The 15,329-nt window shown below is 30.7% G+C and overlaps 1 protein-coding gene across 4 annotated transcripts in view; it reads right to left on the bottom strand.

Annotated features, from left to right (window-relative positions):
• Positions 1–15,329, bottom strand: part of LOC107449378 (HEAT repeat-containing protein 6) — a 140,013-nt gene that overhangs the window by 104,087 nt on the left and 20,597 nt on the right. For all 4 annotated transcript variants that reach the window (XM_087156225.1, XM_087156222.1, XM_087156224.1 and 1 more), the window contains 2 exons: positions 9,500–9,646; positions 58–158 (listed from right to left, as the gene is read on the bottom strand). In XM_087156225.1, the coding sequence (XP_087012351.1) occupies positions 58–158; positions 9,500–9,523 (125 nt within the window). In that variant the 5' untranslated portion in view covers positions 9,524–9,646. The remainder of the gene's footprint in view (positions 1–57; positions 159–9,499; positions 9,647–15,329) is intronic.

Below are 15,329 nucleotides of genomic sequence, written 5' to 3'. Positions count from 1 at the left end.
CTGCCATGAATAATTAGTTACAAAATAAAGTTTGATAATTCTAGGAATAAGACTTACTTAAGAAGAGCAAAAAGACACTGAAGAGCATTATATTGAATGCTTTTATCCTCTACAGATGACATAAACAAAATGCTATCGTCTTTTAAAAGAATGTCGACCTATTAGTAAAGAGTTACGCATTATTTTTACATGTAACAATTATGTACACAAAAGTAACTTAAAACTATAAGTATGCATTTTTGAACACATAATTGAATCTAGTTCTAGACAAATATGACACTTTACACCAGCTTTTGGCTAAGCTTTTTTGGTGGAACCCCTCAAAGTAACTTGAATTTAGTTATTTTAAATTGAAAAGTTTGACGAGAAATACACATAACATTATTGCAAAAAGAATTACTTTTAGTTCAAACTGATAAAGGGACATCTAAAGAACAAAGATGCATTAAAAATTTCAAATTCTATTTGGTATGAATTGGTTTCTGAGGTGGGGTAAAGTGGATATATGGTTACGCTTAGCTAAGTGCACTTTCTTACTTTGTGATTAAATGCATTATTTAATGTTTCAATTAATGTTAAATGTTTAGCAAAATATATAGCATCCTAAGTTAAACATAATTTTGATAGCCATGAATATTAACTTTTTAATTTAACAATAATAAAAAATATATATTTTTAAGCATTCACTTTTTTTTAAAATATAATCAAATACATTTATTTAATAGCATTTTTATTTCAAAACGATATTTACATTTGTTTTTTTAATGAAATAAACACTAATTTTAGATCTATCCCTACATCAAAACATGTTCTTTTAAATTCATTACTGTAAGCAAACAATCAAACAAAATAGATAAGTTATGCTTCATATTTAATCTATATGAATCCAATGCATCCAAAATTTTCGTTAAAATAAATTTAATCCCTTAATTAGCCTTCTTTAAAAAAAAAAATGCTTAATTTTATACACACTTCACCCAACCTGATCCAATGCCCTTATTTTCAGAACCAAGAACCAAGGTTGGTATTTTAAATGGAAGATTCCTGTTATTTCTTTCAAAATATTGTAAAACATGGAAGAAACTAAATATGGTCAATAGTTACGAAATTGTGAGTTTTTTTTTAAACCTATTTTCAAATAATTTTTGAGCAATATGAAACCTAAATCTTTTCATCTGAGTGAATCGAACTTCCATAGAAATTTTTCTCTTTACAAACTATATATATAATATATATATATATATATATATATATATATATATATATATATATATATATATATATATATATATATATAATATTTAAAACAAACCTCCTCTAGTTACGCTCAATTTGCGCTTTTGTTTTCATATTATGCAATCTGGCAATCTTGTTACGAAAATATTTTTTAAATCATTCTTGAAAAATTTCCCGTTCATGTAAGTAAATTTGAATTCACTACTCGCTTTATAGTTTTTGTTTTATTCTGTTTTTTCTTTTTATTTATTTTATATTTTGCTTTTACGTGTTATTTTTACTTATTGTGTTCTATTTTATTTGTTGTAATTTTTGTAAAACATTTTTGAGTACTCCTCGCACTATTGTATTAATATATTTTGTTTTGGCTATATTGATACAATTTCAGAAAGCACTTTTTTTTGCGGATATAATAGTGTGGGCTGATGAAAAGATTATATCTTTTATTTTCCTGATTTTTTTAAAAAAATTTTATCCCTTTCCCCCCCCCCTCCCAGTTGTTTGTTATTTTTTTTATTATTATTTTTCTTTCCCCCCCCCCCTTTTTTTTCCATATGTCTGCAATTTTCCTTTTTTTTTATCTTCATTTTGAACTTATCTAATGAGTTCAGTTTACTTGCAGCTTATGCGCAATAAATGAAACTTATTGTTTTTCTTAATTTTCTTCGTGTTTTTTTGTATTTATTTATTTTGTTGTATAAATATATATATATATATATATAAAAATTTAGGGAATATTAATATATCCAATTATGAATGTCACTGTGAGGAAGAGAAATATTTTGATTTTGTTGATAAACATCATAAACATATTATTACTGGTAATTTAAATATTATAGAAAACTTAGAACTTAGGAATTTAATGATAAAAGGCACAAAATTTAGACCCATTTACCATATATCAATCAATAAAATTCTAAAATACTTTCTTAATGATCTCAATAGTTTTTGTTTTAAGATATCAAATAGATTCTCTTCACCTTTAGGTATGCTAACAGAATAGAAATGGAGTGTTTACTACTGGAGTGTTTATTACTTTAAAAACTTTGTTTTCAAAAATAAGGATAATTTAAATAAGAGTAACAATCCAACAATTTTTTTTAATATTATTCAATCAATTAAGCAACTTCAAAAAAATTTCGTAATTACTCCCATAAACAAAGCTAACAATAATTATGCAATCTTCTGTAAAAAAATTCTATGCTGAACTTTTAATACGGAATTAAGAAATAGTAAAAATTTTAAACTTAGTAATTTCAATAATAATACTGTCATTAAAAAAATGTTAGCTTTATATAAGAGATTAAAAATTAAAATTAGCAATATACAATTTCCTTACTTAATTATCAGTCCTACATTTCATAAAATTCCTGTAAAATTTAGAACTATCACATGTGGATCTAATACTTATCTAACTAAACCTGGCACCATTTTCTCTAACTACTTAACTTAAATAAAATTATTAACAATGTTTCTAAAGAAGGTTTCTCTTGGATTATCACTAATAATCAACCGATTTTAGAATTCATTAAACATAATAAAACTAATTCTATTATGACTTTTGATTTCCAGGATCTTTTCAATAGCATTCCCCCTTCTAAACTAAAAGATGGAACAAAAGACGGAAAGATCTTTACAATGGAAAGGATATTTTTCTTCAAATTGATGGAATACCACAAGGATCTATCTAATTATTCATCTCTCTTAGCTAACTTATTTTTGCATTATTATGAAAAAAATTATACTCTTAGTATTAAATTTGTTTTCAGATATATTGATGACTTAATTATCTTTAATTTTCAAGATTATACTATTCTATTAAATGATATTTTCCCCCGAGGAATTAATCTTGCCTCGTAATCATGATGATAATATTAATTTCAATTTTTTGGATTTGGGTATTATAAAAGATGAAAATATCTGCTTTGTTGATTTATACGATAAAAGAAATTATTTTAATTTTAATATAAATAAACTAATTACTTGGAATTCTAATGTTTCTAGGAGTATCTATTTAAATACCACTTTTAATGAAATGAATAGAATTAAAAGAATATGCAGTAATATTTATTTATCCAAAAAACAAATCGATAAACTCTTTCAAAATTTGATAAAAAGCAATGGATACCCAAGTAAAGTAATAAAATTCTAAATAAAATGATTGAATTAATCATATATTCTTTTGGATATATGTATTCAAATTTTCTTTGTTAATTTATATAATTTTCCCATGTGCAAATCCATTTTGGGTAAATCCGTTGCCAAAATTATTTGCTAAAAAATTCCTTTACTAAAAAGATTCCTTCGTTAATTTATATAATTTTTCCATGTGCAAATCCATTTTGGGCCAATCCGTGGCTAAAATTATTTATTAAAAATTTCTTTGTTAATTTATATAATTTTTCCATGAGAAAATCTGTGGGTAAAATTATTTACTAAAAATTTCGTTATTAATTTATACAATTTTTCCATGTGCAAATCAATTTCAGGCATATCCGCGGCTAAATTTATCTACTAAAAAATTTTTTCTTTGTTAATTTATATAATTTTTCCATGTGCAAATTCATTTCGGGCAAATCCGTGGCTAAAATTACGTGCAAAATAGGCAATTCATGTTTTTCTTTTCTATTTTATATTTGTTTCTTAACCCTTTCGCGACGGGAAGCGCGAAATCACTTACCTCTGAGGTCGGCAGTCCCTCTCGTGTGTGTCTCCCCAGGGCTGGAGGGTTTTTTGATGTTAAGCTTAATTCCATGAAATTACCGAAATATCAGCGAGTTGTTTAATATTGTTCTGCAGAGTATTTAAATGACATATGCTTTATATATATTTGTATGGATACTTTATTCACTTAAGTTATTTCTTGTTTAAATATATATTTTACACATTTTATTTTTATTATGTACTTATCATTTTAAAACATTTAACATTGCATATCTGAAAACTAAATATATGAAAACTAAATACTTAAAGTTCTTTTTTCGTATGAAAAATTTTAAAACAGGGATCTATACACAGTCTTACGTTACAGTCCTTGCACTCATAATTACTCATTTTCCATTTTGGAGGATTTTTCCAGGACAGGCACAAATGAAGCATCCTCGTCTCATTTTCTCACCCATTTCTTTTAAGCAAAGTTTTGGGAAATGTCTTTCAGTAATCTGAGTGAATTTAATGATTCTGCTGATTTTGGTATGATATTGACTTTGGGGAGTTTAGAGGAATACTGAGCAATAATTTGATTAACTAAATTAAGGCGATAAATAAGGAGAGGGAGATTTTTCTTACTTTTTTTTGTTGAAAAGAATATTGGCATTAAATACAGCCATATCCATGATATTAAAGAAAAGTTTCTTGTACCATTTAACAGTTTTCTGAAAGATGGATACTGAATTATGATGGCATCGCTTAAGTCAACCCCTCTCATATTTTTGTTGTATTCCAGATACACCCTGGCTTCATTATAGGATTAGATGTTGCGCGATCTTTTTTACCAGTATCAAGCAATTTTGCATCATGCATGGTAGATATCACTAGCACTTTTCGTCTGTCTTTGAAAGCAGTTAAGTTCGTGTTCTTTTTCTACAAAACCAACATCTCACCGATTTTCATCTTGGGCGACGGGAAATTTTCTGGCTTTCCTTTCCTTCTCATCATTACAGTCCTACAAATATTTGCTTGTAACCCGAAAAGTTCATCCGCTAATGAGGGAGACATAAAAAAACAATCAATATATAAATGGTACCCTTGACCAGCAAGTTCTTCAAGTAGAGATTTGACAAGTCTTTCCCCGTATAATCCTAAATTTTCCTTTTACATTGTGTCCTTCCCCGTATAAATAATAAAATTGAATATGTATCCTGATTTAGATTCGCATAATTTATAGAGTTTAATTCCATATCTGGATTGTTTAGCAGGGACGTATTGGCGAAATCCAAGTCCTCCTTTCCACAATAATAAACTTTCATCTATTGATATTTTCCTTTCAGGGGTGTAAGCGGACTTGAAATTTTAAATTATTTTATTTAAAACTGGTTGAAGCTTTCCGATTTTTTTGGCATCGCTGCTGGCAAAATGCAAGCATCGAAGAATTGCAATGTTTCGATCACGACTCATTACATTATTAAAAAATGGAGTTGCAATCATGGGATTCGTTGAAAAGTACAATTTGATTTTGAGTTTTTTTATAATACCCATCAAAATTGTTAGAGCGAAGAAAACAAACATTTCTTCCTCTGTGACAGGTAAATAGTTTGAAGAACGTGCACCAGATGAACCTTCAGGATATATACTCCTCTGACACAGATTAGTCTGTTCCGTAATTATTTTTATGATGGTATCATCAAAATAATGCCTAAAGAAATCAATCTCTTCTTCAAGCGAATCATCCACTTTTAGTCCAGGCACTGCTTTGAAAGGTAACTGCTGTAGATGACCATGCAGAAGTACTACTTGATTTCGATGTACTGGGCATACAAATGTCAGAAATGTTCTCATCATCATCAGATTTGCTTGATTCTTCATGATCAGAATAATCAGAATATATTATAGAGTCACGATCACTACTATCCTAATCTGTTTCAGAATCAATATCTGAAATATTTTGCATAATGTCCTCGATTTCTATCTCAGTTAAAATGTTTCGACGCTTAGACATTGTAACGGTAAAAAGAGAAAAAATTCAAGCCTACAACATCTAACTATCCACTAAAAACAAAACCGAAAATCGAAAGTAGCGAAAAAAAACTCTCCTGCTTACTGTAAACAAATACCACGTGCAAATTTAAAGAGTCCTCATAAAACATTCCTTCCCCTAAAAACCATGTGAATGTACTCTCATCTTAAGTAGAAAGTCAAATCTACATGTATATGAAACCATATGGACATACAATGCCATCTTTTGGAAGAAATTCTATTTTTTAAAATTTTCCGAAACGCTAGCACAAATGTGTGATGGCCGTGGAGGTGAACGAGAAAACTCTCTGACATGTGGGTGTGTCGGCCGGGATGTGAGCGAGTTTCTTGCTGGCGCGTATATGTGACAGTCGGCTCGAAAGGGTTAAATAAATATTTTTTTCCTAAAATTATTTATGGTCAACTTCTTTAAATTATCCAGTATAATATTACCTTGCACACATCCATTTCGGGCCCATCCCTGGTAATTAACAAATCAATGCAGTAAGAACAGCACTTTAAAACAAAACTCCTCTAGTTACGCTCAATTTGCGCTTTTGTTTTCATATTTTGCAATCTGACAATCCAGTTACGAAAATATTTTTTAAATCATTCTTGAAAAATTTCCTGTTTATGTAAGTATATTTGAATTCGCTGCTCGTTTTATAGATTTTGTTTCATTAAGTTTTTTTTTCTGTTTTTATGTGTTATTTTTGCTTATTGTGTTCCATTTTTTTGTTGTAATTTTTGTAAAAAAAAATTTTTTGAGTGCTCCTCACACTATTGTATTAATATATTTTGCTTTGGCTATATTGATACAATATCAGAAAGCACTCTTTCTTGTGGATATAATCGTGTGGGCTGATGAAAAGATTATATCTTTTATTTTCTGGATTTTTTAAAAAAATTTTATCCTCCCCCACCCCCCAGTTGTTTATTCTTTTATTATCATTTTCCTTTGTTTTTTCTTCATTTTGAACTTTATATATATATATATATATATATATATATATATATATATTATAATAAATCCAATTTGTACTCTCAACAGAAAATTTTATAATTTTTCTTCCCTCGAACAATTTTAAAGACGGTTAACCAATTTTTCAGTTATACAAGTGAAAAATAAACTAATTTACATCAGAAATCCTTAAAAAATATCAGTTATTTTAAATTAATCTAAAGAAAAATAAATTGTTTGCTTTTTATATACACAAAATACATATTCAATAAGTTACAAGAATACTGATATTTAAATAAAACTAAATAGATTCAATTGCAATAAATTTATTAAAAAGCTGACTATTTTACAATCAGCTAACAAAATATTTTAAGTTTCAAAGCAGTCATATTTAAAACTTATTTCTTTTTCGTTTTTAATTTATGTTTTGAACGCAAATTAATAACTAATATGTACCCCCTCCCTCCTTTTTTCAGATAAAACCTTCATTGATAAAATCAAATTATTAAAAAAAAAATTCACAATCACAAGAATGTTAATTTTACAAAGAAAAACAAGTGGGGAGATTTTCTCGCTCATAAGCAGAATAATTTCAAATGTTCTGCAACAGGACTTAGTAATTTATACAAATATTCTGCAAGCATTTCACAGCGAAAAAAAGTCAACTTTATGTTAAAATACTATATTTTCATTTATTAAAATGCAGGATCATACACTGATATACTACATTATGTTTTAAACCAAAGCAAATATTCTTGATTTGTTACTTTTTCAATCACTTTTGAAGTACAAAATTGCCTATGATATGAAGGTCCAAACATTAAAATAAGGCTTGCCATAAAAATCTTTTGAAGGGACAATTGCCCTGATGGTGCACCATTTGCAAACACAAACATTCGCTGGTCTGCTGTTCCAACAACTTCTTCATCTCCATCGAAAGCATTAGGTCTTTTAGAAACAATTCTGTCAATCGTGGATCCCCACAATTCACAAATAGCTTCCGAAATGGGAATGGAAAATATAAAAGTCATAAACCTTATGAAATATGAAATCTCTTTTACGGCTTGCTTTTTTTGGGGGGGAGGGTGTTTTCAGTTGTGATACATAGCGCAGATGACTAGTTCGGACGTTCCCATAGTTACAAAAACCAATGGGAAAGTGTCCTATCCTTATCTATTCATTACTTGAGAGGAAAGTGGGGGTGATGAATGAGGTGGGAGGAAATGTTCCGCAAGATTACGAGGGGAAGTTTTTAAACATTCAGGTCATTATGGTCTACAGAAGAATGTATTTGAAAGTATAGCCCAATGTCATGAGACAATACGTAGGAAACTTTCCGGTCACTAAACTGCATTTGATTAACAATAGAGTTAGCTTCAAACATAGCCTGAAATAACAGCACAATATCCTGACTTGAAGCAAATGAATAATTGGATACTGCAACTTTCATTGCCCACAAAGCTTCAGCCTTTGCCACTTTTTGGCTGTGGCTCAATTGTCATTAGACCAAACTACAATCAGAACAAAATCATTAGACCAAACTACAGTTTTTCAGCCAACTAGGGTCTAACAAATAAGATAAGAAGAGGCATTGTTAGCAAAGGGACTCGAGTTGGTCATCTGCTGCCACATTCGATGACGGCCAAATTTTACAGTGCCACAATCCAAATGGTCCATTTTACATCCCACATTGATTGTTATTATCTGTTATTGTTAATTATGTTACTTGTCTATTAAACCTGACAATTCTACACACACGCTAGCAGTCTCTTTCATTAAGAGGTCCTTTCTCTGCCGACCAAACTCAACTGTCAAAAGGGTAGAAACAGGAGGAGAAAATTCTGAATATGATTTTAATTGTTTTCATTTTGTTTTCACAAATAAACGGATGATGGATATTTACTTCATATCATGCTATCCCATAACTGTTGTTACCTCAGTGTGTACATATATATTATAAGAGTGTATATATAGAATGTCTCATATGAGTCTTTAAATCATATTAAATAAGAAGCTCTAAGTAGATTTCTCTTATTATTTTTTAATCATAGGAAATTGTTCTTTCACAAAGAAGCATAAAAAGTCAACATTCCAAAAAAATGATTACTTTCTGAAGTATTCTTGAATATATACTCATTAGGGTAGGTAGATACTTCACTAACATTGCACTAGAGCTGCATAATGGGCTATTGGCAACGGTCTGGAAAACAACCCTGAGGATAATCCGAAGACAGGCACCGATTTCGCACTCTTTTGGTCCCTACGCAAGTTGATCAAAGTGGTCATCCACCCGATTGATTTTTAATGTGATAATGCTTTACAAAATGCGATTAAGGAAATAATTAGTGTGTTTTTCTCCCCACCAAAATGCAAGAATATCACCCATAATATTAGAATAAAAAAATATTACAAAAAATATTAAATGAAAATAATTATATGATTTTTTTGTGTGTATACATCATTTTTATTATTTTAAATTAGTAACACACATCTTTGTTATTGTTGAAAGTGTCTTGCAGAAAGATATAAGTGCTAGAGAATTTTGTCACAGAAATCTGAAAAAAGTCTGATAGATGGCTTTGAAACCATGGCAACCTTAAAAAAAGTTTAAATGGTTCATTTACTTACATGATCCAATTCAAGAAGAGGCATTTTGGACAAAAGGCAAGAAAATGCAACCAGAACATCACTCAGAACCCAGATGCCACAAGAGGATAATTTTGAAATAAAGAATTCAAATAAATGCTCTGAAGAAGTTGATTGTAAAAGAACTTCCTACATAAAATAGAAATATTTTTATTTTCAACAAAAACCTGTTCATAAACATACAAATTACAATTTATATTAAATGCGTAAGTTTAATATGTTTGTCTATAGACAGCACAAATGCTCATTTAGTAGAGTTGCCATGAATATAATCTCGCTTTTCTGTATCTAAATTATTTGTCTAATTTAAGCCTCCACCTAGGAATGTTATAATTCTTTCTTGTGTCTGCATGCTTAATTATTGGGTTGATTATTCAATTTGTCACACACTTAAGAAACATTTATCTTTGATTTAGGATTTTGATATAAAAAGAATAAAAAATAGGTTCAAACAAGTGGAAAAATGAAATATTTTTTTTTTCCTTTTTCTTACACAATTAAGCATTTCAATCAGTATAATACTTGATGACAACTTATAAAATAAATGTAATTATGATTTGATGCAAAAATTAAACACTTTCAAGTCAAAACCAAGTTTAAAGTGTTTCATACAGTACATGCCAGGGGTGTTCCGAATTCACCAACTTTAATATACAGAATTCTTCATAATTACTGGTAAACATACTGAGCTGCCAATTGTGAAGGATTTGATCCCTAGTAGCAAATTGACGGTCACCACAGCTTCCGATCAATGAGTAGCAGATCCTCAATGCAGTAAAATCAAGTACAATGCTGAACATGTTGCCACAACAGTGTCATTGGCCACAAAAATTTATCAGCATGACTCACCTGGCAGACACTAGGTCATTGTGGGAATGCTTTAATCTTGCTTGTAAGAAATATAGTAAAAAAACCTATGTACTTTATTACAATTATAATTTTTAAATACTATTAAATTAATACAAATAATTAATTTTTAAGGTTTAAATAAGGTTAAGGAACAAAAAGTTTAATAGTTCTTACCTGTCAATCCGAAGGATAATAACAGCAAAAGATTTTTTAAAAAAATTTAAAACTTGTTAATTTAAGAAAGAAGCTTAAAGTAAATTGTATTTCAAACTAAACTTATTTAACAAATAAACTGATTTTTGATCATTTTAATCTCCTTTTTCTCCTAATAAACTTAAATATTCATTTTCAACTCTTCATGTGCATAGTTTATTAAGAGGATGTCACTTGACAGCAGCTTATGCTTTCCCTATGGAGAATTCTGTGCTCATAATTTGTTTGTATTTTAATAAATTTCAAGTTAAAATTTTTCAGCATTTGAAATTTCATAGTTTACTCTAATCTTCTGCCAGCTTACTTTTAACTTTACGTTGCAATTTAAATGATTAATGGAGGTAAAAGATCATTAAGAGAACATTTTTCATTAAAATTTCTTCAGCAAATTCTTATTTTTGAGTAAATGGTAGAAATTTATAAATTTCAAGCAGCTTCCAAAATAAATAATTCGTAACTATTTTCTTCAGTTATGAAATGCATTATTAGCAGAGAAAAATGAAAAGATATTAAAGAAAATTTGAGAATCGAGCCTAAATCACAACTTTGTCCATTGTCTCTTCTCTTACCAAAATGAGAACTAATTCTAGTTGGAGAGGTCTTTTTTGGGGGGAGAGGAAGGGGGTTTCTTTTAATAGCTTTGGAGTTAAATAGCATTAGGGTCTTCTCTTGTGGTTGAAGAGAGTTTTATTTATTTCCACCTGTCTCTCTCTCATTTTGTGTTTTCAAAAGGAATGAGTTGGGTTCTGCTGGACTTTTCATTCCTTTTCTTTCAAATTTTCCTTACACACACATATAGATAAATATATAACCTTATTTAGTATTTTAAAAATTAAACAGCAATTCTACAATATTTTTCGATTTTGCTATTTGCACTTAAAATTTTAATTAGGATTTAATTTTAGATTTAATTAATTGTACTTAAAGCTTCAGCAATTGTTTATTATAGCCAAATTACCGTAATTTCGCGCGTATAGTCCGCGGACTATCTGTGTTTAAAATGCGACTTTTTGAAGCTGCGGACTATCCAAAAGTGCGGATAATACGGTGGTTGTTCACGGTTAAAATCGTTGAAATTTAAAAAACACGCTGTCGTGAACTGCCGATAATCAAATATAAACAGCACAAGACCTTTCTTGGAATCACTTGCTGGAGATCACTATCCAAAAGAGAACTAAATCTCTCTTTCCCTTCTGCCATATGAACAGCTATTGAGTGTAGGAAATGGGCGTGGAGTAGAGAAGCATAAATCAGAAAGGAATGAATGAAGGAAATCAGGGTGGGGCCAGTGATAACGTCAACTGTAAAACAAGCACATCCCCCCCCCCGCTTTTTTCAGGAAATATGTCTCTTCCACTTGTCATGAATGCCTCTCTCCACTCCCCTTTTTTCTTCAGCTGCTTGTTAGAAACATGTGAATGTTTGATGAATAAAGGGTGCTGAGGAACTTGGAATAACCTTGAATTATCTTACAATTAAAATGTTCCAAAAGAATTTCAAACTTTCAACTGAAGATCAGTGAAGAGGGGAAAAAGCTAAGTGTGTGAGAATTTTAGACAGGGGATAAAAGAAAAACCGTCCTAGGCGGAGTTATTTAAAAAAAAAAAAACCTGATTGGAGAAGCAAAAATAGGGGGAGGAATTGCTAAAAATAGAAACTTGTTTTAAATGCTTGGGAGAGCGCTTTTTATCGTTTTTTTTTTCATTGCTCATATTTCTGTCTGATTTCGATCATCGTCCTCAGCTTATTATTATTTTTTTTAAAATTGTTGTATCTTCAATTCTGATGCGTTTTTGTCTTATTAATGCACAGTATTTTGTTTTCGTATTTTGTCTTTCATCTTCAATAACGTTGATCCAACATTACGTCTGTGAAACATCGCCGGAGTTTTACTGCTGAGTTTAAACTCAAGGTAGTTGTGAAAGCTGAAAAAGATGGAAATAGAGAAGCGGGCCGTTATTTTGAAGTGGACGAGAAAGCGGTGAGAAATTGGCGCAAACAAAAGGATGTGTTAAAAAGAATGGGAGGAAAGCTATCCAATCGGCACAGAAAAGTAAAATGGCCAGCTTTAGAGGAAAATTTACCAAGATGGGTTCTCGACCAAAGAAATGCCGAACGCTCCATTTCAACAGTTAAAATCCGTCTCCGAGCGAAGGCCATGGCAGAAGAGATGCAGATAACGGATTTCAAGGGAGGAATAAATTGGGTTTACCGCTTCATGCGTCGTAAGAACTTGAGAGTTCGCAGCAGAACGACAATGTGTCAGGCTGTTTCGCACGACGTAGATGAAAAAAAAGCTTCTTTCCTTCAGTTTACAAGAAAAGTTATTGCAGAAGGGAAGTATTCCCTAAAAAATATTATAAATATGGACGAAGTTCCATTAACATTTGATTGTCCACCGAATCGCACCGTCGATACTTGTGGAGTGAAAACAGTATCCATAACAACAACTGGTCAAGAAAAGACCCATTTCACAGTGATGCTCGCCTGCTGTGCTGAAGGCACAAAGTTGAAGCCGCTCTTGATCTTTAAGAGAAAAACAATTCCCAAGGAAAATTATCCTCGAAGCGTCGTAATACGGTGCAATGAAAAGGGTTGGTGCAACGAGGACATTATGCTCAATTGGTTTCAAGAAGTTTGGAAGAGAGAAGGTGCCTTTTTCAATTCCAAATGAGTACTAATTATGGATTCCATGAGGGCACACATAAAAGGCACTGTAAAGGCGGAAGCTAAGAAAAACAAACATTGGTGCTGAACTTAGCGTTATTCCAGGAGGTTTAACAAAAATCCTGCAACCTCTGGATATTAGCGTGAACAAAAGTTTCAAGACCCACGTACGCGCTTGCTGGGAGAACTGGATGTCGGAAGGTTTACATACTTTCACAAAAGCAGGAAATATGAGACGCGCTTCATACACTGAAGTTGCGGAATGGGTCGATAAATCCTGGAAAAGTGCTAAAGTGTCAACCATCCAATCGGGATTTATAAAAGCCGGGATTGTTAGTGAAAGCGAGGAAATCACTAACAGTGAAGATAGTGATGCTGAAAATGAACTTTCGGACACTCTTTCCGAAAATATATTAGAACTGTTTAATTCTGATACCGATGAATTGGACTTTGAAGGCTTTCGTTAATGTAGTAGAATGTGTGATTAAAATATGATTAATTAGTAAGCACTGTTTTTTATTTATATTTAGCATTTTATTTCTGAAGGTATATTAGTAAGTAAGTACTTTTTTTCTATTTATACTTAGTTCTTTGTTTCTAAAATACATTAATATTTCCGTATTAAAGGAACGTAATTTCGGACGTATAGTCCACGGACTATCTGACGATTTTTGAAATTTTTCTATTATAAAATTGGGTCTGCGGACTATACGCGCGAAATTACGGTACAGTTGGTATTGAGTAAGAAGAAAAAAGATTTCAACTATTGGGGGGAAAAAACTTTTTCTCTGAACACAGTTAATAATATCCAGAATGATTTTAATTACAAATCCTAACACCTTTTAAACCTTATAAAAAAAACTAGACTGCAAAAAATTTCAAAGAGTTAGGGAAAAAAATTGCAGCAGATTATAAAAAGCAAAATGAGAAAGCTTTAAATTATAGATAAGGTATTATTTTCACTGAATAGAATAAATATAAAATGTATACTTTTAGAGGAAATAAAAGAATTGAAAGAATAAATAGAAAATATTAAAGCTATCTTCAAGAATATGAAAACATTTATCAATAAAAAGTGGCGTTTAAAAATGGGAACTCTTGGTATTTCTGCATTATAAACAAAGGAAGAGAGTTAATCACCAAAATGGTGGCGTCTCGCTACTTGAAGTTATCCAGGGCTTTCTACTTGAATATTTGTATCCAGTAATATAATGAATTTGTAATATTGAATACTTAAATTGTAATATTTAATGCTTAATTTAAAATAAATTACTCACTAAATCGACTAAAAATGAGTACCCAGTGTCTGGGTGTATAACCAGGCACCTTGCCTCTGGTGATTATATCAGGGGACTGGTCCTCCAGGTTGGGGGTTGGGCATAGGGTTGACACCTCTATCCTGTAAAAATTTCTTGCTACGAAATCCTTAAAAGATAAATCCTAGAGGACTTCATGGAAACTATTTGGAAAACGAAATTTGGATATGAGAATTAGAAGCTGGAACATTCTGTCTCTCTAAAGAGCCAAGGCATTGCATTTGCTGTTAGAACAGATGGAACAATGCAATATTGATTTGATTGCCATTCAGCAGGTTATGCAATGGAACATTGAATAAAAGGAAAACTGTTTTTTACAGTTTTCACCCCCCAAAAAAACATACAGAGGGCACTGGCTTTATCGTAAGTAAAAGAATACAACACCTGAATTTGGATTTCGGGGCAATCTCTTTGAGACTGTGAAAGCTCAGAATTAAGGGAAAGTTCTTTACTTTCAGTATTATCTGTTCCTATGCACCAACTGAAGATAAAACAGAGGAAGGAAAGGAAATTTTCCATGAAAATTTAGACAAAATGCACTACAATAATCCAAAATATGATGTAAAAATTATTTTGGGAGATCTAAATGCTGTGTAGGTAGAGAAAGGGAATTTAAATTTGTAATTTAGCTTACATGATACAACCAATGATAATGGACTCCAAATTAATTGATTTTGCCACTTCACATAATATGATTATAGGATGCACGTTTTTCCCGTATAAAAATATTCATAAAGCTACTTGGCGTGCCCCATGTGGCACTTATG

Source organism: Parasteatoda tepidariorum, chromosome 12 (assembly GCF_982258835.1).
Source record: "Parasteatoda tepidariorum strain Cologne lab strain chromosome 12, Ptep-v5.0, whole genome shotgun sequence".
Classification (NCBI taxonomy): domain Eukaryota; kingdom Metazoa; phylum Arthropoda; class Arachnida; order Araneae; family Theridiidae; genus Parasteatoda; species Parasteatoda tepidariorum.
The sequence above is the reverse complement of the archived record's forward strand: the minus strand, read 5'-3'. Positions and strand labels throughout refer to the sequence as shown.